General features: G+C 43.8%; 1 protein-coding gene across 1 annotated transcript in view; it reads right to left on the bottom strand.

Annotated features, from left to right (window-relative positions):
• Positions 1 to 7,219: 7,219 nt before the first annotated feature.
• The window catches only part of mtfmt (mitochondrial methionyl-tRNA formyltransferase), a 29,916-nt gene continuing 12,478 nt past the window's right edge, over positions 7,220 to 24,657 (bottom strand). Inside the window, exons 8-9 of the mRNA XM_078530212.1 lie at positions 10,652 to 10,728; positions 7,220 to 7,478 (exon numbers count right to left, since the gene is read on the bottom strand). Of these exons, the coding sequence (XP_078386338.1) occupies positions 7,290 to 7,478; positions 10,652 to 10,728 (266 nt within the window). The 3' untranslated portion in view covers positions 7,220 to 7,289. The remainder of the gene's footprint in view (positions 7,479 to 10,651; positions 10,729 to 24,657) is intronic.

The raw sequence follows: 24,657 nt of genomic DNA, 5'->3' as shown, positions 1-24,657 counted from the left end.
AAAATTTCAGATCATCCACTTTGGACCTCAAAAGCATAGAACAGGACACTTTCTAAATGTTAAAATGAGAAACAGTGGGGATTCAAAGAGGCTTGGGGAGGTCCAGGTCTACATATCATACACAGGTATAGAAAATAATCAAAATGGCTGATGGAATACTGGTTTTTCTATCTCGAGGACTAGAATACACAGGGGGTGGAAGTCATGCTTCAGTTATACAAAACCCTAGGAAGACCACACCTGGAGTTACGTTGAGCAGTTCTGGGCACCACACCTTAGAAAGGAATAGATTTACTAGAATGATAACTGGACACCAAAGGTCAAATGATGAGGAAAGATTGCAGAAGCTAGTGTTGAATTTCCTTGAATTGGGAAGTCTAGGAAGTGATTTTATTGAAGTTTTCAAGATATTAAAGTGAACTGATAAAGTAGCTAAAGAGAAACTATTTACACTATTGGGGAGTCTAGGACGAGGAGACAGAGGCTCATGGTTTCTGAGCTCCAGGGTAGTGGATCTGAGGGGGTACCCAAAGATGTGCTGGGAAACCGTCCCCCTCCCCGAAGTTCCCAGGTAGGGACTGGACGGCATTTGCCCCACAAGTTCAAACTTCCAATGAGCAACTGCCCTGCACTGGGAACCATTGGAAATGTGATTTGAATCGCCAACTTCGGACGGTTCTGACCGTCTTACAGCAATAGTTACCCAGAAACAGTTAGAAGAATTAAAACCGCTTCTAGCTTCCGGGTAGCTATTGTAATGACCTCCCCGACCCAGCACGGGACATCCAACTACCCCTCCACTCCCACACTGCACAGCCCTGAACCTACACCACGCTTACCCCCGCCCCCACCAAACTCCCACGGGACCCCTGACCTCCACAGACCCACATGGGACCCCGCAACTACACCCGCCCACCCGACCCATTCCCCCACTGACCACCTGATCCACCCCCTCCTCCCTGCCCCCCCGCCACCCCCAGAACACACAGCCCACCCCTTACTGACCCACCACAGACAGCACCAACCCCCCCCAACTGACTGATCCCTTGACCCACAGCCCCCCCACAGACCACCTGACACCCCCCACTGACCGCCAGGCCCACCCCCCATTGACCACCCAACCCACCTCCCCCACTGGCCACTTGACCCCCCCCACCCGTGACCACCTGGCCGCCTGACCCCCAACTGACTACCCCACCCCCCACCCACCCCGCCACCAAACCTGCCCCTGACCACTTACCTTATACACTTACCTTCTCCCTGGCTTCTCAGTGGTCGAACCTTTAAACTTACCTCCTTTACATCAGCTAAAGCTGTGAAAGGGGACATCACATACTTACCTTCGACTGAACTATAGGCCTCAGGAACCCGCTGCGCTACACAGATCTTGACTGGCCTGTGTCGGAAGGTCAGGCATGATAGAAGCTGCTGGATTTCAAACTAAGTAGTTACGCGCACAGTGGCAATCCAACTCAATTGCCGATCCAGCGGAAATTATGGGCTATAGTTTAAAAATTAGAGCCAAAAATTTCAGGTGTGAAATTAGGAAACAGTTCTACACATAGAGGGAGGTAAATGTTTGGGAGTCTCTTCCGCAAAGGATAATTGATGCTAGATTGTAAATTTATACCTGAGATTGATAGATTTTTTGTCAGCGAAAAATAATAAGGGATGGGCAGCAAAGGCACTAATGGAGTTAAATTGCAGATCAACCATGATCTCATTGAATGGTGAAACAGATTCAAGGGGCTAAATGGCCTCCTTCTGTTCCTATTTTCTGAAGCACAGGTACAATTGGCCAAAAAGTCTTTGCCCATGGATTTTTTTTCTTTCATTCATGGGATGTGGGCGTATCTGGCTGGGCCAGCATTTATTGCCCATCCCTAATTGCCCTTGAGAAGGTGGTGGTGAGCTGCCTCTTGATCCGCTGCAGTCCATGTGGTGTAGGTACACCCACAGTGCTGTTAGGGAGGGAGTTCCAGGATTTTGACCCAGCGACAGTGAAGGAATGGAGATATATTTCCAAGTCAGGATGCTGAGTGGCTCGGAGGGGAACTGCCAGGTTTTCCCATGTGTCTGCTGCTCTTGTCCTTCTAGATGGTAGCAGCCATAGATTTGGAAGGTGCTGTCTAAGGAGCCTTGGTGAGTTCCTGCAGTGCATCTTGTTGATGGTACACACTGCTGCTACTGTGCGTCAGCAGTGGAGGGAGTAAATGTTTGTGGGTGTGGTGCCAATTAAGTGGGCTGCTTTGTCCTGGATGGTATCAAGCTTCTTAAGTGTTGTGGGAGCTGCACTCATCCAGGCAAGTGGGGAGTATTCCATCACACTCCTGACTTGTGCCTTGTGGATGGTGGACGGGCTTTGGGGAGTGAGGAGCTGAGTTACTTGCTGCAGGATTCCCAGCCTCTGACCTGCTCTTGTAACCACAGTATTTATATGGCTGATCGAGTCAGTTTCTGGTCAATGGTAACCCCAGGATGTTGATAGTGGGGGATTCAGTGATGGTAATGCCATTGAAGGTCAAGGGGCGATTGTTAGATTCTCTCTCGTTGGAGATGGCCATTGCCTGGCACTTCTGTGGTGTGAATGTTACTTGCCATTTGTCAGCTCAAGCCTGGATATTGTCCAGGTTTTACTGTATTTGGACTGCTTCAGTGTCAGAGGAGTTGTTGTGAATGGTGCTGAACATTGTGCAATCATCAGCGAACATCCCCACTTCTGACCTTATGATGGAAGGAAGGTCATTGATGAAGCAGCTGAAGATTATTGGGCCTAGTACACTACCTTGAGGAACTCCTGCTGTGATGTCCTGGAACTGAGATGACTGACCTCCAACAACCATTGCCATCTTCCTTTGTGCTCGGTATGACTCCAACCATTGGAGAGTTTTCCCCCTGATTCCCATTGACTCCAGTTTTGCTAGGGCTCCTTGATGCCACACTCAGTCAAATGCTGCCTTGATGTCAAGGGCAGTCACTCTCACCTCACCTCTGGAGTTCAGCTCTTTTGTCCATGTTTGAACCAAGGCTGCAATGAGGTCAGAAGCCGAGTGGCCCTGGTGGAACCCAAACTGAGCGTCAGTGGGCAGGTTATTGCTAAGCAAGTGCCACTTGATAGCACTGTTGATGACCCCTTCAATTACTTTACTGATGATCCAGAGTAGACTGATGGTGCGTTAATTGGCCAGGTTGGATTTGTCCTGCTTTGTGTATACAGGACATACGTGGGCAATTTTCCACATAGCCAGGTAGATGCCAGTGTTGTAGCTGTACTTGTATTTGGCTAGAGACATGACAAATTCAAGAGCACAAGTCTTCAGTACTATTGCCGGAATATTATCAGGGCCCATAGCCTTTGCAGTATCCAGTGCCTTCAACCGTTTCTCGATATTATGTGGAGTGAATCAAATTGGCTGAAGACTGGCATCTGTGGTGCTGGGGACCTCCGGAGGAGGCTGAGATGGATCATCCATTCAACACTTCTGGCTGAAGATTATAGCAAATGCTTCAGCCTTATCTTTTACACTGATGTGATGTGCTGGGCTCCCCCATCATTGATGAGGAAATTTGTGGAGCCTCCTCTTCCAGTGAGTTGTTTAATTGTTCATCACAATTCACGACTGGGTTTGGCAGGAGTGCAGAGTTGGTGTAAGGTTGTATGGTCCTGACATTTGCAGGAAGGGTACTGGGGGAAGGGAAAGGTGTGGGGTCGGGGCGGTGGAAGGGGGGGGCAGGGGGTGGTTGTGGTAGGTGGTGGTGGTGGAGGGAACCCGGTATAAGGTTAAACTCTGGCAGGACCTCGTTAGAATTTATTTGTTCCCTTTCGCATCTTGTGGACGAATAGACAACCTTGCCAGTTGCCAAGAGGCAAAAGTTGGGAGCAGAAGCCCTCTCAGCAAGGACCCTTGGAAACAGTCCCTGGAAATGGGGAGGAGAGAGAGGTCAGCAGTCACAAGGGCTCTGAGGCTTGGTGGAATCTTCTTTGAGGTTCTCGGATGGGTGAGAGCACTCATACTCATCCTGGCACACAGGCGGTCCTGAAATAGAAACTTGCCTTGTGGAACTGGCAGCTCCAGTATCTTCTTTACTGCTCAGTTCCCAAGCCCTGACTATGTTTCTGGAGTTTAATTTAAATTTGTTCATGAAAGTTCTAGTTTCTTCATGCAGGACATTTGGATGCTTCTGTAAAGATAGCAGCTGGTGAGGCATGTTCCCCTGTGGGGTGAGGATTAGTATCGAGGTCATTAATGTTGTGATCTACTTGCTGATGCCCCATTTCCTGCATACAAGAAGTCAGAATACATGGTCTCTTCATTTGCTTTAGCGTTATTGTTTATGCTTTAATCTCTTTTGCTTGCTTCTCTCTCCAATCACTTCAACACCCTTTTCTTTCTCCTTTTGGGTTGGGGGTTGGTGGGTGGTACAGCAGGTAAAAGACCCATCATTGGCTGCAGGCTGCATTTCATCAGCATTACAGGAAAAATTAACCACCTGGGGCCCTTCCCTAAATCATTTATGCTTCCTCCACCCACATGTTCCCACTGTATTCCCTACCCACCACCGTCCATTATCTTCTCTTTCTTTCAGTCCCTCAAACTCATTAACACTGTCAGCTCACTTCATTGTTCTTTCCTTCTCTCTTGCTTTTCTGTCACTCAGCCCACCACCCAGTCCCAAGGGGATGGTAAAAGGCCAAACTTTCCTCATTCACCGCCTGGTTTTCCCTTCCCCCCTCAAGGCCACTTTGTTTGCTATCAAAATTAAACTTAAAAAATGAGGATTAAAATGCGGAAGGACTGAGGCTTTGCCTCACTGGTGTTAGTAATTAAAATATCCACCTCCCATTATAAGCAATCAGCACTTGGCTTTTCTAATTTTCAACAAAACATTAGATAATTTGCTTCAAAATACTTGTTTCTTTACTTTAAAGTTAAATTATGAGCATGAAAAGGGAGGCATTTTGTGTCTCAGCCCTCTCCGACTCCAGTTATCCTCTTTCTCCACAACTTACTACACAATCTGAGGTTCAAAGAATACAAAACAAAAGCTCCTACATCATTGTGTTCTCTGCGCCACATGTGCAGAGGCACAGAGTTTATTAAAAACACTAAAAATAAATTTTACTCTAATGTAATGAAATTTGTCTCTCCTTTTTTAAAAAATATGCTGAGTGGAATTCAACGAGTGGAAAAAACTGTGGCCGAGGGAGTTCAATGTGGGAAAGTGTAGGTCATTCAATTTGGATCTGAATCAGACTAAATCAGGAGTATTTCATAAATGTTGAGAAACTAGGAATTGAGTAGCAGCAGAGACATTTAGGAGTCCAAGTAAATCACTATGTGCTAGTAGATCAGTGCAAAAAAAATGTAAAAGGCCACTGCTTTATTATGTTTTCCTTTCATTTCAAACACTTTTATTTCTTTTCTATTTTAATGGTACTGTCCTCTTGTCAATTCATCTCAATAAGAAATTCTTACAACCAAGGATTTTAAATTCTTTCATGGCAAGTGAGCTTTGCTGGAAAGGACATCATTTGTTGCCCATCCCTATTCATTAGAAAACTTTAAATATCTCCCATTTGCTGTTTAAAGAAAACAAATCACGTGGTTCGTTTCCTGAACCATAGGTTGTACCAGTACAGAGAAACCCATTCACCTGCCTCAGGTCAAACCTCTATCGAGGTTATTCCTTCCTCTAGCCCAGAACTCACCTCGGTTTTTATAGTTTGTCTGCGCTCTCTCCAGTTAACTTCTCAGACCTCATCTTGTCATTAAGACCCAGCTCCTCTTCCCTTAATCCCATTAAACTGCTGACCACCCAACTAACCAACACTCTCGTCAGGCAGGCTTCCAGCTTTTCAACTTCTGTCATCAATCCCAGCCTCAAAAAATCTCTCCAATCAAGTAACCATCCCCTAACCAATGTCACAAATTATATCATCAGTGACTGTGCTGCATTATTATTTTTCAAATCACTCTGCCACACTTTGACACAGTTGTCCAGCCTCATGGGGCAGTACTGAATTCATTCCACTTTGACTTATCACCACTCTCTACACTTGCTGCTAATTCCTTTCCCCTCCCAGTCATTATCTCAGATTGAACTGAACTCTTCCAACTCAGCAGGCTCTCTGTCCCTGAGCTGAGCTTCTGGCCACATATCAACTTCATTACCGACCCCCTACTTCCACCTCAGAATATTGCCTGTCTCCATTTTTTCCTCAGCTCATCTGCGAGTGGAATCCATAGCCATGTTTTTGTTACCTCTACACTTGACTATTCCAATGCTCTCCTTGCTAACCTGCCACTTCACACCTTCCATAAACTTCAGATAATCCTAAATTCTGCTGGTTGCATCCTAACTCACACCGAGTCCCATTCACCCATTACCTCTATGCTTGCTGACCTACATTGGTTCCTGTCCCTCAGCACCTCAAATTTAAAATTCTCATCCTTCTGTTTCAAACCCTCCATATGCTCACGTCTTCACATCTGTGTAATTGCTCCAGCCCATCACCCGTCCGAGGAAGCTGCTGTCTTCCAATGATGCCCACTTCCCTAAGACTTGCAGTCAATTGTCCAGACTCTAAGCTCTGAAATTCCTTCTTCAAATTTTTATGCCTCTTTCCTCTCCCCCTTTAAGCACTTCCTTGAAACCCACCTGACTCAACTTTTGGGATCACTCCTACCAGCTCCTTCTTTGACTTGGTGTCCATTTATGTCGATCATAGAGGTGAAGCACCTTGGGAAGCGGTTCTATATAGTAAGTGCTATATGAATGCAAATTGTTGTTATTAGTTAGTGACTCAAAACAACGGAAATTTCCAATGGAAGAGAACTAATATTTGGGTACAGATGTATAAATGCTCGTCTCTAATATCTTATTGTCTGAACTGAATTTTGACTATTAGTGAAATACATGAAAATGCAGAATTCCGATGCTGCCCATAGCATGGTGCCATCAGGATCCCAAAGACAGTCATTAGGCATTTCATTGACATTGCTGTCTATGATTTCAAAGTATTTTAATGGTGGCAGAAATTGCCTTTCTGACCAAGGCAATGATATGATAGTTACATTGTACTGGAAATTCAGCTCTTGACCCACTCCAGCACTGAGTTCACACCCAACCCTCGATTCCTGTACTGCCAGGCACAGCTGGCTTAAGCTTCAAGGTGTGAGGACCACCCAAGTCACAATATTACTGTATGTCTAAAATGAATGGTTTAAAAAAGGATTGAATTTTAATTACACAATATGGAATCATTTACATCATTTACATTTTTAACATCAAGCAACAGACAATTTCTTTTTGACAGTTTTTTTTGCCTTTATCTCAGGCTTGTGTGTTTGAAACCTTGCCACGCTTTGGTTTATTCTACTTCCTCCTTGAAAGTATGGATGGAGGTATCCATTGTAAAACTCAGCAGCTGAGAGAACCTTCTTCAGCACCAGCAGCTTGATGCCTGCCCAGCCATTCTAGAGAGAAACACGTTAGTGAATAACAAGTTATAGCTGAAGTGGAGAGGATTTAGAGTTTTACATAGGAGAATATAGGATATACAGCACAGAAGCAGGCCATTCAGCCCAACCAGTTGATACCAGTGTTTATGCCCCACTGGAGTCTCCTCCCATCTTTCCTCAATTAGATCCATCACTGTAACCCTCCATTCCAGGCTTGTCCAACCCCCGGCCCACAAGCCAGATGCAGCCCGCCATGCCTCTCTGTCCAGGCCCTAGAAGGCAGTTTTCAAATTGCTAGTAAGTGAAGTGGATGATTCTGTAAGGAGCTGCTCCATCTAGTTTAAACCCTCCCCCACAGTACTCACAAATACCCCTGCAAGGATATTGGTCCCAGTCCTCCTGGGGTGCAACCCGTCCAGCTTCTACAGGTCCCATCTTCCCCAGAATCAGTCCCAATGCCTCAGGAATCTAAATCCCTCCCTCCTACACCATCTCTCCAGCCACACATTCATCTGGTCTATTCCCCTATTCCTGATCTTGCTAGCACGTGGCACTGGGAGTAATCCTGAGGTTACTACATTGGAGGTCCTGCTTTTTAGTTTATTTCCTAGCTCCCTATATTCTGCTTTCAGGGCCTCATCCTTCTTTTTACCTATGTCATTGGTACCAATATGGACCATGACCTCTGGCTGTTCACCCTCCCGCTTCAGAATGTCCTACAGCCGCTCAGTGACATCCTTGACCCTGGCACCAGGGAGACAACGTACCGTCCTGGTGTCACGTCTGCAGCCACTGAAACGTCTGTCTGTTCCACTTATGATAGAATCCCCTATCACTATTGCTCTCCCACTCTTCCCCCCCACCCCCCCGCCCCGTGCAGCTGAGCCACTCGTGGTGCCACGGACTTGGCTCTTGTTGCACCCCCCCCCCCTGAGAAACCATCTCCCCCAGCAGTATCCAAAATGGAAAATATGTTGGAGAGGGCGATGGACCCAGGGGATTCCTGCACTACCTGCCAAGTGCTTTTACTCTGTCTGGCGGTCACCCATTCCCTTTCTGCCTGTGCACTCTTTACCTGCGGTGCTATCCATGAAGATCTCACAGATGTTCCACAGTGACTCCAGCCACAGCTCCAGCTCTGAAATACAGATTTCGAGTAGCTGCAGCTGGAGACAATTCCTGCACACATGGTCACCCTGACTTCCCACATCACACAGGAGGAGCATTCCATTTGGCTGAGCTGCCCTGCATGGCTTACCCTTAAATTATTCCCTTAACTTTGAATTCCTCTAGTTTAGAGAATATTAAGGACAGGAGAAATACTTACCAGGTCCTACTTAACAAGGCTGCCACTCTTCTTACTGAGGAAGGGTAGAAAGTGAAAGGATCACCTCCTTCCCTCTTCAGTGAACTCCCTCTCTCACCAAACTCCAACTGAATCACTCTAATGCAGCCCAAAGTAGTCTGCACTGGAGTGCTATCTCTTCCCTAGATTCTTTCAAAATGTGGATGCAATCCATCCAAACCAAGGGCTTTATCCTCTGAGTTTGTTTAATTTATTCATCGCATCCCCACTTTTTAAATTTTAAATGCACTTGGCTCTTTGCACATCTCATCATTCAACATCATGTTCTATCTTGCTGGTAAATACCCAAAGCAGAATAATTATTTAATATTTCTGTCACCTCTCTTTGTTACCTGTGGTATTACCCTGTCTATCATGTAACAATCCTATTCCCATCACAGCCTTCCTTTTTTATTGATAAACTTGTAAAATATTTTACTATTTAGCTTTATGCTCCTTGATAATTTAATTTTGCAGTTTCTCTTTGCCTGTTTCTTTGACTTCCCCCCTAACCGCTTTGTATTCTCTCTCATCATGCCCATTGCTGCTGTATTTAACGTTTGCCTCTTTCCTAACCTTCAGATAATCCCTTATGTCTTTATTCATCCAGAGAGTTCCGTTAAAGTTTAGCTTGTTCTTTCCTTTTAGCAGAATTTTTTTTTTCTCTACGTGGTTGAAAGTCATTTAAAATCTGTCCCAACGTCATTCAGCATCATTATTTGCTGATATTGTTGCCCAATTTATTTTCCCAAGTTCCATTCTCAGCCCCTCAAAATCATTTTCTTTCCAATTTATTAAGCTGGATTTCATCATACATATGTCCTTCTATATATGTTGCCTTGTACTGGATAGTGTCGAGCTTCTTGAGTGCTGTCGGAGCTTCACTCATCCAAGCAAATGAAGAATATTCCATCACACTCCTAACTTGTGCCTTGATGGTGGACAGGCTTTGCGGAGTCAGGAAGTGAGTTACTCGCCGCAGGATCCCTAGCCTCTGACCTGCCCTTGTAGCAACAGTATTTCTATGGCTAGTCCAGTTCAGTTTCTGGTCAATGATAGCCCCCAGGATGTTGATAACGCGGGATTCAGTGATGGTAATGTCATTGAATGTCAAGAGGAGATGGTTAGATTCTCTCTTGTTGGAGATGATCATTGCTTGGCATTTGTGGGATGAGAATGTTACTTGCTACTTATTAGCTCAAGCCTGAATGTTATTCAGGTCTTGCTACATTTGGACACGGGCTGTTTCAGTATCTGAGGAGTTGCATATAGTGCTGAAAATTGAACAATCATCAGCAAACATCCCCACATCTGACCTTATAATGGAAGGAAGGTCATTGATGAAGCAGCTGAAGATGGTTGGGTTGAGGACACTACCCTGAGGAACTCCTGCAGTGATGACATGGAACTGAGATGACTGACCTCCAACAACCACAACCATCTTCCTTTGTGCTAGGTATGACTGCAACCAGCAGAGAGCTTTCCCCCTGATTCCCACTGACTTCAATGATGTTAATGTAGCATCTACCTCATTGCGTGTAACAGTGTTCATGTAAAGTTTATCAGAAATTGGGGTTTTGTCAAGGTTTTCATTCTTCAAGAGGATAATACCATGTTCTTATTTATAGAGAAACTCGGATGATGGAATGTAGCTGATCAAATAGCAGAGCAACAACAACTACCTGCTGTAGAACAGAATTGGACTGAAATCAGGTCACATCAGTTCATAATGCACACCATTAGCTCAGAATGGATGTAAATGTTTGTGGATGAAGCAATTGGAAATTCAAAAGCTTCAAGACAGATATAAATTCATGCATAGCGGTGATGTATATAGTTTTACCTTGCAGCGCACCAGGAGGATGTCTGATTCTTTGTGGAAATGGATAGTTCCAGGGATTAATTGTTCCTGTGTGAAAGCTACAAAAGCAAACATTAAAAAACAAAATCAATGCAATTATCAAAAGGTTTCTCGGGATTATTGTTAAAAAGAGAAAAAGGGTCATACCAGATACAGAATATTTGAAATATGAAATAAAACAAAACAATAAAAAGGTCTAAAAAAGGGGAAGTGTAAACCCAGGCAAAGGATCTTCAGAACTGACAAATATCTGCAGTAAATCATCAAAAAAGCTAACAGGGTAGGTACATGTCACTTTCATTCAAATAAAAAATACTGGAACACCAAAATGGAAACAGAAAAATGCAGCAAACACACAAAGCCATGAGCAGATTGGTTAGGGATATGGTAGGGGTCTTGTTACTAGGCTAGTAATACAGAGGCCTAGACCAGTGATTCAGGAATACAAGTTCAAATCCACCACTGACAGTTTGAGAGTTTCAATTCAGACAAATCTGGATTAAGAAAAATATGGGCCAGTAAAAGTCACCATGGAGTTGTCGGCTTGATGTAAACCTGCTGCGCTTGACTGGGACACCAGTTCACACCAGTGCAGTTGGCTTTTAATGGCCTTTTCAGGTACTCAAGTTACCTCAAAAGCATTCGCAGAAATGGGAGGGTGATAGTGGTTCAAGAATATGGCTCACCCCTGCCTTCTCAGCATAACTAGCAACAAATATCAGCCAGGTCAATGACACCCACATCCTAAGAATTAATAATTTTTAAAGTATCTGTAAAGAGAAAGGAGAGATTAGTGATTTCCAGTGTAAATCTTTCATTACAACTGGGATGAGAGATGTGAACAAAGGGAGGAGATGCAACAGGTAGTCCAAGAATCAGGAATCTCTCAAGAGATGATTGAATAAAAGAAAAAGACTTACATTTATATAGCACTGTTTACAACCACCGGACATCTCAAAGCACTTTACAGATAATGAAGTGCTTAAAATGTAGTCACTGTTGTAATGTTGGAGATGCAGCAGCCAGATTGCACATAGCAAGCTCCCACAAACAGCAATGTGAGAATGACCAGATAATCTTTTTTGTGATGTTGACTGAAGAATATTTGTGAGGACACCAGGCATAACTCCCCTGCCCTTCTTCAAAATAGTGCCATGTGATCTTCTAATTCCACCCGAGCAGGCTGATGGTTTAACATCTTATCCGACACAAGCACCTCCAGCAGTACAGAACTCCCTTATTGCTGCACTAGAGTGTCAGCCTTGATTTTGATTCTCAAGCTCTGAAATATGATTTGAGCCTGGAACTTCATGACCCAGAGGCGAGAGTGCAGCCAGATGGACCACTGCTGTCACTGTTTTAAAGGAGCACAGGGATGATCTTTCATCAACATCCCTAAACCTAAATTGGCTCAATTGGTAGAGTCCTCACCTCAGTGCTAGAATGTTGCAGATTCAAGTTCCATTCCAGGATTTGATCATGATATTTAGGACAGGGGTTCCCAAACTGTGGGTCGCTACCTCCTCAGTGGGGCTGCAGGTCAAAGTTTTGGGGTCACGAGCTCCAAGAATATAATGAGAGGCATGCAAGAGAAACTCTGTCAGAAAAATCCTGGGATTGGCTCCAAGGCCCCATGATACATACGCGGATCTTTTTTTCCCCCACAGCTAGCAGTGTACTGGGGGAGGAAGGGAGCAAACAAGCTTTGCACAGGCAGCCTCAGTGTCGGCCATCAACATTCCTGATGATTTTTCTGGCTCACTATTTGTTGGTGGGGGAGGGGAGTAAACCATGCATGGCAAGGTCACATCAATCAACGGGAATCCCAATTGGAGGATCAGTAACGGGAAGGAGGTCATGCTGCAATTGGAGTCATAGTCAGAGAGTCATAGAGGTCTACAGCACAGAAAAAGGCCCTTCGGCCCATTGAGTCTGTGGTGGGGAGGGGTTGGTAGTGGTTGGCATTCAGTTATTTGGTGGGGGGGGGGGGAGGCAACACCAAAACAAAGTGGCATTATAGTGACCCTCAACATTTAATTCTTAAAGTTGACATAAAAATATGAAAATCTGTGCTTTTACATTTAAACTATTTTGTGAAGATGTTACTTACTCACTTGGCCTAAATGAGCTTAGAAAAGCACCATGCCAATTAGGAGTTCAAGAATTTTATGCATAAAGAGGCTACGTCTTGGCTACTTCACCCCGACCCTCCCCTACCTTATTATTTTTACACTTCTCTGAAATTTGCCTACATATCTGCTCTTCTATTTCTCTGACTGTTTGGGGGCCTATAGTACACTCCCAGCAACGTAATTGCTCCTTTTTCATTTTTAAATTCTACCCATATGGCTTCATTTGAGGAGCCTTCTAAGATGTCATCCCTCCCTACTGCTGTAATTGATTCCTTGATCAATATTGCGATACCCCCTCCTCTTTTACCTCTGTCCCTGTTTTGCCTGAAGATCCTATATCCTGGAATGTTGAGCTGCCAATCCTGCCCCTCTCTCAACCATGTCTCTGTGACAGCAATGACATCATACTTCCATGTGTTAATTTGTGCCCTCAACTCATCTGTGTCAGACTCCTTGCATTAAAATAAATACCATCCAACCTTGCCAAACTCCCTTGTGCCTTAACTGGCCTATGATTTCTACGCCTTCCAGACTCACTTGCTCTCTCTTCTAATTTTGGCTGTTCATCTCCCCCTGCGGAACCTCCTTTCGGGATCCCACCCCCCCTGCCAAGTTAGTTTAAACCCTCCCCAACATCCCGGCAAGGATGTCGGCCCCATTCCGGTTCAGGTGCAACCTGTCGCCTTGTGCAGGTCTCACCTTCCCCAGAAAAGGTCCCAATGTCCCAGAAATCTAAAGCCCTCCCTCCTGCACCATCTCTCCAGCCACGCATTCATCTGGACTAACCTCCTCTCAGGACCCCATCCCCCTCCCAAGTTAGTTTAAACCCTCCCCAACAGCACTAGCAAACCTCCCCGCAAGGATGTTGGTCCCATTGCGGTTCAGGTGCAACCCGTCCACCTTCTACAGGTCCCACCACCCCCAGAAACGGTCCCAGAAATCGAACCTTCCGAGGAAAGGTTACACAGGCTGGGCCTCTATCCATTGGAGTTTAGAAGAATGAGAGGTGATCTTATTGAAATATGTAAGATCCTAAGGGACTTGACTGGGTGGATGCTGAAAGGATGTTTCCCCTTGTGGAAGAGACTAGAACTAGGCAATACAGTTTAAAAACAAGGGATCGCCCATTTAAGGTGGAAGTGAGAAGAATTTTTTTCTCAGAGGGTCGTGAATCTTTAGAACTCTCTTCTCCCGAAAGCGTTGGAGGCAGGGTCAATGAATACTTTTTAAGGCTGAAGTTGATAGATTCTTGCCTAACAAGGGAGTCAAAGGTTATTGGGGGCAGGTAGAATATTGAGTTACGGCCACAGTCAGATTAGCCATGATCATATTGAATGGCAGGGCAGGCTCAAGGGAGCGAATGACCTACTCCTGCTCCTAATCGCATGTTCGTATGAAGGTCCCATCAAACCAGGGCCCTGTCCACCTGTTTGGCTGAGCTTAAAATATCCCGTGTCATTAGTCACAAAAATGGTGGTAGGTTATTAAGCTGCTTGAGGCTGTTCCATCACTCAACGAGATCATGACTGAGCTCAAACCTGAGCTCCATTTACACACCTTTGTCCATATCCCTTAATACCTTTGGTTAACAGAATTATATGAATCTTAGGTTTAAAATTAACAATTGAGCCATTGACCCAGCATTAATTCCCATTAGAGTTCCAATCTTTTACTGTCCTTTGTGCATTAAAATATTACTTTAATTCATTCCTTAAAGAGCTGGTTCTAATTTTTAGGCTATTGTCCCCTAGCTCTAGACTCCCCAACCAGCAGAAATGGCTTAACACTATTTACCCTATAAGTTCTTCATAATTGAAAACTTCACTCAAATCAACTTCGAATCTTCTAAAATCCAGGGAATACAATCCTAGTTTATGTAATCTCACCTGATAATTTAACCTCGGAGTTCAGGCTTTATTCTAGTAAATATACACTGCATTCCCTCCAAGGCCAATGTGTCCTTCCTAAGATATGGTTCTGAGAACTACTCACAGAATTGCAGATTTGGTTTAACCAGGGCTTTGTATAGATGAAGCATGGCATTTACTCCCTTGTATTATAGCCCTCAAGATGTAAAGGCCATATAAGGTCATTTAGCATTTTTGATTATCTCCCCCCACCTATGATATATTACAGATGATCTACATACATCGGCCACTAACCACATCCCCCAGCCCGTCAGTCTCTTTGAACCTTAATTGCTTTTCACCATTCAGAAAGTATTTTGTTCCATCTTTGAGGTGCATGGCACCACGCTTGCTTATATTGGGCATTTCATTTCCACGTGCTGATCTTTTGCTCATTCATCTAATCTAATCAATATCTCCTGTAATTTTATGCTTCCAACTACACTGCTAACAATGCCGCCTATCATTTGCCATAGCCATGTATCCAGTTTGCTTTTTATTTCATCACCTAAATGGTTAATAAAAATGGAAAACAGTGGAGGCCCCAAAGCAGACCCTTGCTGACTTCATTAGTCACTTTCTACCAATTAGAGTACCTGTCCATGATCCCTACTCTGTTTCCTGGCTTTCAGCTAACCTCCTAAACAGATTAATAATTTACCTTCCATTCCATGAGCTTCATCTTTGACTTATAGCTTCTTAGGAGGGACTTCACCAAGTGCCTTCTAGAAATCCACGTAATTAACATCCATAGATATTTACTATTTTAATCACCTCATCAAAAAATTCAATCATGTTCGTCAGGTATGAGATATCTTTACAAATTGATGCTAGCTCGCTGATCAAATTTTCAAGTGCTCTGTCGTTCCTTCCTTAGCTATAGATTCTAGTAATTTCCCAACAACAGAGCTGACGTTAACTGGTCTATAATTCCCTAGTTTCTTTCTCATCTTTCTTAAATAACAGACTGGCATGTGTCATGAACATTGAGTTTTATAAGACAATTATGTTTTAAATCATCCCCTTAACTCAAAAGTAAAACAAAGTTCTGAAGTGGGGGCGGGGTGTTGGTGAATTCATGGTAATCACCTCAGTTCAGAGAAGTGCCCATGTGACTTTAGGTTGCCATGGGCTGAGAGTTGAGAAGGGAGAGAAAGTCAAATAAAAACTCATTGAGGGGTTGGCTGGCAGTTTCTTGCACCTCTCAAAGAAGCTCACAGAACAAAAAACAGCTGAAAAGCAGGCAGAAAAGAACTGGAACTCTCCCAGGAGGTCTTCTCGTTCTGTAGGAAATGACGGGAGCAGTATTAATACTCTCTATGGAAGGAACAGCTTTATCAGAGCCAACTAAACCTTTTAAATGGATCAGTTACAGGAATCTCTGGAATTCAGGGTTGTCAGGGCTGCCATGACCTGAGGGAGAGGGAGGTTTGTCAAGGTGTCCCTTGCTGGTGATAATCTCATCTAGAAAACTTGGACTGAGTGGAACAATAGTCGGAGGACACTGGAAGTTTCGACCTGGCATGGCAGGGAGTCGTGAACTTCTGTTGGAGAGCTAGGAGTGACTTTGAGGTTGTACCTTTAATGCCACATATCTGCCAGTAGTGTGATGTGGAGTAAAGGTGTTTTGATGTAAAGATGTTTTTTGAGGCATATTTTGATTGTGTGTTAATTATTGCGAAACTCACCTTTTTCTTTAGTTTGATGTATCAATTGCCTATTAATTAATGTTTGATTTATATTGATTTTGGTTTGAAGGTTACAATTTTAAAAAGTGAAATCTTGTCCTTTGGTTATTTCCATTGGGTCATTTGGGAAATTCATCTCTTCTAAAAAGTTAATCCGATCTCTATGGGGATTATAACACGTGCAACTTTCCAATCTTTGGGAATGGTTTCTGAATCGAGAGAACTTTGGAAGTTCATGGTTAGTGCACCTGCAATGTTCTCACCTACTCTGTCAAAACCCTGAGATGAAAACAATTTGGTCATGAGCATTTGTCACTCTTTAGTGTCATTATTTCCTTCATTACTATTCACAGAATCACAAAATCTTTACAGTGCAAAAGGAGGCCATGCGGCCCATTGAATCTGCACTGGCTTGCTGAAAGAGCAATCTACCTAATCCCACTCCCCTCCCTTACCCCTGTATCCTTGCACATTCTCTCTTTTCAGATAGCAATCCAATTCTCTTTCGAATACTTCGATCAAACCTGCCTTCACCACCCTTTCAGGAAGTTTGTTCCAGACTCCAACCACCCTCTGGGTGAAAAAATTTTTCCTCACATCACATTTACTCCTTTTGCCCATTATTTTGAATCTGTACCCTCTAGTTCTTGATGTACTCTGGAGAGGGAACAGTTTGTCACTATTTACCCTGTCCATACGCTTCAGACCTTGAATACCTCTATCAAGTCTCCTCTCAGCCTTTTCTCCAATGAAAACAGTCCCAACCTCTCCAATCTATCCTCATAGCTACAGTTTTTTATTCCTGGAATCATTCTTGTGAATCTCCTCTGCACTCTCTCCAATGCCTTCACATCCTTCCTCAAGTATGGCGCCCAGAACTGGACGCAGTACTTCAGTTGAGGCCTAACTAGTGTCTTATACAAGTTTAACATGACCTTCTTACTCTTGTACTCAATGCCCCCATTTAATAAAACCTAGGATACCATTTGCTCTGTTAATTGCTCTCTCAATATGCCCTACCATCTTCAGTGACTTATGTACATATACACCAAGGTCCCTTTGTTCCTGCACCTCCTTTAGAGTTTCCCCCTTTATTTTATACTGTCTCTCCACATTCTTCCTGCCAAAATGAATCATCTCACACTTCTCTGCATTGAACTTCATCTGCCATTTGTCTGCCCAATCCACCAATATTCCTATGTCCTTTTGAAGTTCAAGACTATCCTCATCACAGTTAACAATGCTTCCAATCTTCATATCATCCGCAAATTTTGAAATCATGCCCTGCACATCACAGTCTAGGTCATTAATATATATCAAGACCAGCAAGGGTCCCAACACTGACTCTTGGGGAACTCCACTACAAGCCTTCCTCCAATCTGAAAAACAACCATTTATCACTACTCTCTGTTTCCTGTCACTCAGCCAATTTCTTATCCAAGTGCCTACTTTCCCTTTTATTCCATGAGCTAGAATTTTGCTCACAGGTCTGTTGTGTGGCACTGTATCAAATGCCTTTTGAAAATCCATATACACCACATCAACAGCATTGCCCTTATCAAACTTCTCTGTTACCAACTCAAAAAACTGCAGCAAGTTAGTTAAACGTGATTTTCTCTTAATGAAGCCATGCTGGTTTTCCTTAATTATCCCACACCTGTCTAAGTGACTATTGATTTTGTCCCAAGCTGTTAATTTGCTTAATTTTGGCAAGCCCCCATCCCCAATTCAACGTAAGTTTCCCTGGAATGACCAGATTCTCTCCCCCTCTCTACTATAAATAACGACACAATGTGATGACTAAACTCCTTTTTTTCATTAACAATATCACCATTATCAATTTTTAAGGGGCCCACATTTCGCCTGAACATCATTCCCCCCCCCCAATATAATCTCATACGTAGATACGAACATACAAGCATACGAATTAGGAGTAGGCCCACTTGGCCCACTCAGCCTGCTCTGCCATTTAATGAGATCGTGGCCAATCTGATTGTAACCTCACCACATTTCCACCTACCCCCGAAAACCTTTCACCTCCTTGGTTATCAAGAATCTATCTTTGCCTTTAGAATACTGTTCGAAAAATACATATTTTGGTGTTGATTTTGATATCCCTTTGCAAATTTCTTTTCATACTCCTTTTTGTAGCTCTTACTATCTGTTTGGTCACCCTTTATGTCTTTCCCATTCACCAGAATCTGTACTATTTTTTTCCCATTTTTGATGCTTTTATTTTTATGTTGTCTCCTGCCTCTTTTGCCATCCCGGTTGCTTTATTTGTTGGCAAGAACAGCTCTTACCCCTTAGAGTATAAACTGGTTTTGTGAAACATTCATCCTTTTCTAGCACCTTCCACTCACCTTCTGACATTTTATCCATGAACATGTTTGCCCTGTTTATTGTGGGCAGTAACTGTTTCATCCCATTGAAGTCAGCCTCATCTATATCTACAAAAACTACACTGAACTTGATCATGCTATGATCACCGTTAGATAAGTGTTCTCACACTTTTTATACTTGTGAGCTTTCTATCTTGTGAGACAATGGTCTGTGCTGGTCTCTGGTCAATCGTTTGCTGGTGGTCAACTCTATGTTAAGCATTGCCTGGTGTGGCTCAGGAGCCCCACTCTAGCATGGCAGTCCCTGCTGCATTTTCTGCAGATGAAGACCATGGGCTGAGAAGATGAAGGATTGGTGGCCTTGTTTACTCTGGGTCCTCTTCTTGGCCAGCCATTTCTCCTCGCCTCTTCCAATGTCTCACCAAACAATCAGCCTCCAGAGGTCACAGCCGTCGGTGACTGCACTTCTCAGTTGTCTGTGTTGATGTCTGTCATCTTCATAACTCAACTTTGCTTTTCCTCTCTGCCACTGCTCTGCCTCATCATTAAGACATTGTGATTCAAAATGTGATACAACTTGATTAAGTTGTCGCCATTGGAAGCAAGCTCCTCCCAGTCAACGTCAATGCTATCGTGCTTCAAGGAGAGCTTCAAAGCATCTTTGAAGTGTTTTCTTTGTCCTCCCCCAGAATTTTGGCCATTTGAGAGTTGAGAAAACAGAACCTGGCAGGGAAGACTGTTTTTGGCCGTCCGGACAGGAGTTCTAGTCCATCAGAGTTGATTTTGCAGGAATATGTGCAGCTGGTTTCAAGGACACTCGCATTTGCTTGACCATCCTCCCATTAGATCCGGAGGATGTAGCGGAGGTGTTGCTGATAGAATTTCTCTAGTGCTCTTATGTATTGCTGATGATCAGTCCAGGTCTCACTGCAGTACAGGAGCGTGATGATGATAACAGCTCTGTATACTAGGACTTCCATTCATTTGCATAAGTCTTTGCTGTCAAACACTCCCTGTAGTTTGTAAAAAGCTGAGCTGGCGCAGCTGATCAGATGTTGGATCTCTTCATCAACTGTAGTCTTTTGAGAGAAGTGACTGTCAAGAATATTCCCGCGTCTCTCCTTGAACATCTCTGGCAGCTGGAATATTTGGCTGACCAAGCGTGGGAAGATTTCCTCAGACACAAAAAGACGATTTAGGAGAATGTGTGCCAGGATTTTCCCTGCTGTGGGAAAGAGGGAAATACCTCAATAGTTTCCACAGCTGGATTCATCTCCATTCTTGAAGATAGTTACAGTGGTCGCATTCCTGAAGTCCGGTTGGGTGTGGGTTCTTTTTGCTCCAAAATCCATAGGATGAGTGCATGGAGCCTTGATGTCAGCTTTGAAGACCTCAGCTAGAATAGAATCGGGGCCACAGGCTTTGTTGTTTCTCATCTGTTTGATTCCTTGTTGCAGTTCTTCCATCAATGGAGGTTCATCCACGGATTCCATCACAGGGTACTGGGGGATTTCAGCTGCCACTGTGGATTCATGCTTGAGGAATTGTTGAAAACGTTCTTTCCAGTGTCGATAGATGGCATTATCATCCTTGAGAAGAGAAACTCCATCCTGTGAGCGAAGGAGCTTTTGTCCACTTGACCTTGGTCTATAGGTGGTCCTGGTGGATACAACAAGGCTTTGCGTATAGTGTGGTCAGCATAGTTTTGGATCTCTCGGTCTTTCTCTTCCCACCACCTGTCCTTTATTCTCTAGATTTGTCTTTGGGCATCAGCCTTGAGCTATTGGAAAGCTGCCTTACCCTGCAATGTTAGGTTGTTCTGCCAGGTGTTACCACCAGGTTAGGAGGGGTGCACCGACTCCTCTCTTTGTCCCACTCTTGGGTTGGTTAGAACATAGTTTAAATTTAAAAAGCGGATGTTGCCAATTCAATATATACTTAGCTGTGTGTAGCTCAGTGTAAAAAAAATAAGCCAGCAAGATCCCTTAACAAGTAAGGAGTTAGTTTTATTGCTGAAACTCACTCAAAAGTTGCAGAAATGAAGGTTTAAAATATACAACCATGTCCAACTACCCATTAATGTAAAAACAACACACAATCCTGAAGTATACAAGGAAGATAAAAAAAACTATCAGACCTTAAAACTTGGCCAAGTAAAATGTAAAGTTAGAAAAAAAAGTCACATTGTCCAGATACTTGTTTACAGTTGAAGAGTCACACAAATGAGTAACGGGGTATATGAATTTCAGTGCCAGTGTGATGCCAGGTATCCAGGCCTTGCATCCCAACATATCAAACAGCATGTCCCTTCAGCTGTTCACAACAGGCAAAGTACTGACTGTACCCAACCAGCCCGTGCTTGCAAAACTCAAAACATAGGGTCCAACATTAAATGTGATTCTTTGATTGGACAATACTTGCTAAACAATTCTGACTGTGCTAAGAATTATACTAAAATCGCAGTGTGGCTCACTTACGCATGCTAAAAGCCAGATATATTCACGCACAGGGCCCTGTCTTTTGCAGACCGGTTCCAACTAAACAAAAGCTTGGGGAACAGCCATTCCCTGGTTCATTCCCCATGGCAACACCAGAGTTGACTTGCCTGGTTTTAATTTGAAACAAAAGCTTGGGAATTAACAGTTAACTGTTCTCTGCTGCATCTTCCATGGGAACATCTATATCAGAGTCCACTTAGCAACCAATCAGCACTTTCTTCTCATGCAGTATAAATTGTTCCCTTTACTGTAGGTTTATCTTGCATAGCTGTTCTGATGAGTGCAAGATGAAAAGCTTCGATAGCATGTCTCTTTTTCAGCAATACTCACGTTTTGTGCTACCAAACTCCCCAATTATATAAATGAAAAACTCATGACACCTCACCCACAGCTCAGCCACAACCAATATGCCACAATCATCAGCGCTTATGACCTGACCCTTGACTCCAATGAAGATGTAAAGGAAAAGTTCTATTTTGACCTGATGAAGTCCTCATTGCCATCCCAAAAGAAGAAAGGTCATCCTTCTGGGGACATTAATGCCAGGGTTGGCTGTAACTTCAATGTCTGAAGTGGAAACATTGGGAAAAACGGGGTGGGAAAAGCCAATGCAAATGGTATCCTCCTGCTAACAAAGTGCGTGACATGGCCTCATTATAACAAACACCCTGCTCTGCCTGAAGGACAAACACAAAACCACATGATGCCATAAACACGCTCTAGGGTCTCCGAGTTGATGACCTTATCCCGCCAAGAGATGCCAAGGATACATCGGAGACAGCGAAGGTGGAAACTATTCAGCCTTTTCTCCTGCCTAACATGTTGTCCAGGTCTCACCAATGTAGGGGAGTGGACTATGGACGCAGGCTTGGTAGGCTCACAGTTTGGTGTTCACAGTCAGGTTGTTATTGTTCCACACTCTCTTACTCAACTTGGACATAACAGTTGAAGCTTATGCAATGCATGTGCCAGTTTGCAATCCTGCATCAAGTGACAGATTTATAGTGATTGTTTAAGCTGTTAACTAAATCTGGCTCATTACTCATTAAATCTAATATGCCTGCTCCATTATTGGTTCTGGGACATATTGTTGCAGAAAACTATTCCATACACACTAAAGAAATTCACTACCTTTCTGACATGAGCTAGTTTGCTTACCTCAGGTTTTGAGAGAGTTAAAATCCCTCATTAAAATCACTCTGCCTTTACTACATTAATACATCTGTCACTTCATAGCTGCTACTAGACAACTACAATCAACTTCCACCACAATCTTAAATTATGTTCTATTTCTTAATTTGACCCACAAACTCTGTGCTGTCTGCTTACCACTCATCACATCCTCTCTTCGCTTTGAAGGCGACCACTCACTAATCACGAAGGCTACACCGCCCCTTTATCAGATCTCCAATCCATTCCATGGACTATATAGTCTGGTATATTTAGTTCTCGGTCCTGACTATCTTGCAGCCAGATGGCTACCATGTCGTACCCACCAAGCTGAATTTGAGTCCACAATTCATTCAATTTGTTCCTTATACTCCATAAATTTTTGTATAAGTAACGTGTATTTGGGCCAAACGCCCCAGCATGTCCTCCTGCTCTAATGTTTTGCTCATGTTTTTTTGTTTCTCTCCCCTGGTTCATTGTTTTACAGCTTTTAGTTTTCCCTTAATCTGGAGTATTCTAGCCCGTTCCTTTTCAGTGGTTTTATAGGGCAGAATTTTCCAGTCCTGCCAGTGGCGGGCATCGTTGTGGGCAGGATGGGAAAATTTGGAGAGATTGTACAAACTCGGGCTGTGGTATTTAGAGGGTTAAGGGTGATCTGGCAAAGTTTTCAAGATATTAAGGAGAAAAGTAGATAGACAGAAACTATTTCATTGGTTGAAGAGCCTTAAACCAGGAATATAGTCTAAAACGTAGAGCCAGACCTAACTGGAGTGAGTTTAAGAAACATTTCTACACACAAAGGGTGGTAAAAGCTTGGAACTTTCTTTCACAAACAGCAACTGATCAACTGTAAATATTAACTCTAGAGATTGATAGACTTTTGTTAAACAAACATAGTAAGGAATATGGGACAAAACCTGGTATATGGAGTTAGCTTGCAGATTGGTAGAACAGATTTGTGGGGCTGAATGGCCTCCTCCTGTACCAACATTCCTATGTAAGGTCCTGAACTTTAGCAAAACTGGCCTTTGGTCCTATGAAGAAATGGGGGTGGGCAAGTTAAGATCAGGTGACGTGGTACATACTGTGTCCAGTCTACTTCTTATGAGATAAATTCAAAAAAAACCAAACATTCGAGAAGTTCTTAACCAAAAGGCAGGCTTGAAAGATAATCTGTTTTCATGATCTTGGTTAAGGGGTAAATATTGGCCAGGCCACTGGGCAGAACTCCCCTGCTCTTCTTCAAAAGTGCCTCATGGGATCTTTCACATCCACCAGGCAGGTGGGTCCTCAACTTACAAAGGTAGCACTGCATCAAAACGTCAGCCTAGATTTTGTGCCTTGTTAAGAAACCCAAAATTACCTCGGAGGTCGGGACTCCAAGAGCCAATGAACCTCGGACCTCTGCGCAAGCACAGGCTGGGGGCGGGCTGCACAAGTGCAGTTTGGCATCTTCACGGTCTTCAGGCCCAGGACAGGCCCTGCACGCCTGGAAAAAAAGGACATAAAACCCAGGTCAGGTGACTGGGTGCAGAGCGCCATAGCCAGCAACTGCCCGAGGTATGGGACAAGGGAGGGAGATGGGGAGAAGTCCCAAGAAGTGTCTCAGAGGGAGCGAGAGCAACAAGGAAGAGAGAGCCAGGGTGAGGTCCCAAAAGGAAGCCCTGGTAAGGGGCAAAGACAGGTGCTACAGACCGGACAGAATGAGAGTCAAACTGCAATGATGTCTTCTTGCCACCTGTCCATAAGCAGGAGGTGTTTTAAATTTTTTGTTAAAATACAGAGTGGCGTGATTTCCCAATCCCCCTCAGTTTTTTAGTGATCCAATTTACTAATAAACCACAGTCAACTAGAATTAGGATTAACTCAGAAGGTTACTTTATTTTCACATTCAAAACCCGGGGAAGGAGTGGTTGCCGTGGCTCACTGTGTACGCAGACACAGTAATGGTGGCGGGGGGAGAGAAAAGGAGTTTTACAGTACAAGAACCACAGAAAATGAATATTAGCTCACATGAGTTCCAGAGTCCAATGAGGAATTCTTTCAGAAAAAGCGTTTGAATTCAGCTGGCTAAAGACCGGAATTGCAGGATTCACTTTTCAGTTAGTGCCAATACCATAAGGAGACGTGGGTACACAGAGACCGATTCAGTTCCGTAGGCAAAGGTACAAAATATTCTAGCAGTGCCAGGCTAGATGGGCAGGTAGTTGTTCTGTCTGGAGCAGCCTGCTTCTTTGTGGCTTACCAGTTG

The sequence above is a fragment of the Cetorhinus maximus genome, chromosome 26, assembly GCF_964194155.1.
Source record: "Cetorhinus maximus chromosome 26, sCetMax3.hap1.1, whole genome shotgun sequence".
NCBI classification, from domain to species: Eukaryota; Metazoa; Chordata; class Chondrichthyes; order Lamniformes; family Cetorhinidae; genus Cetorhinus; species Cetorhinus maximus.
This window is presented reverse-complemented; position numbering and strand designations above follow the sequence as displayed.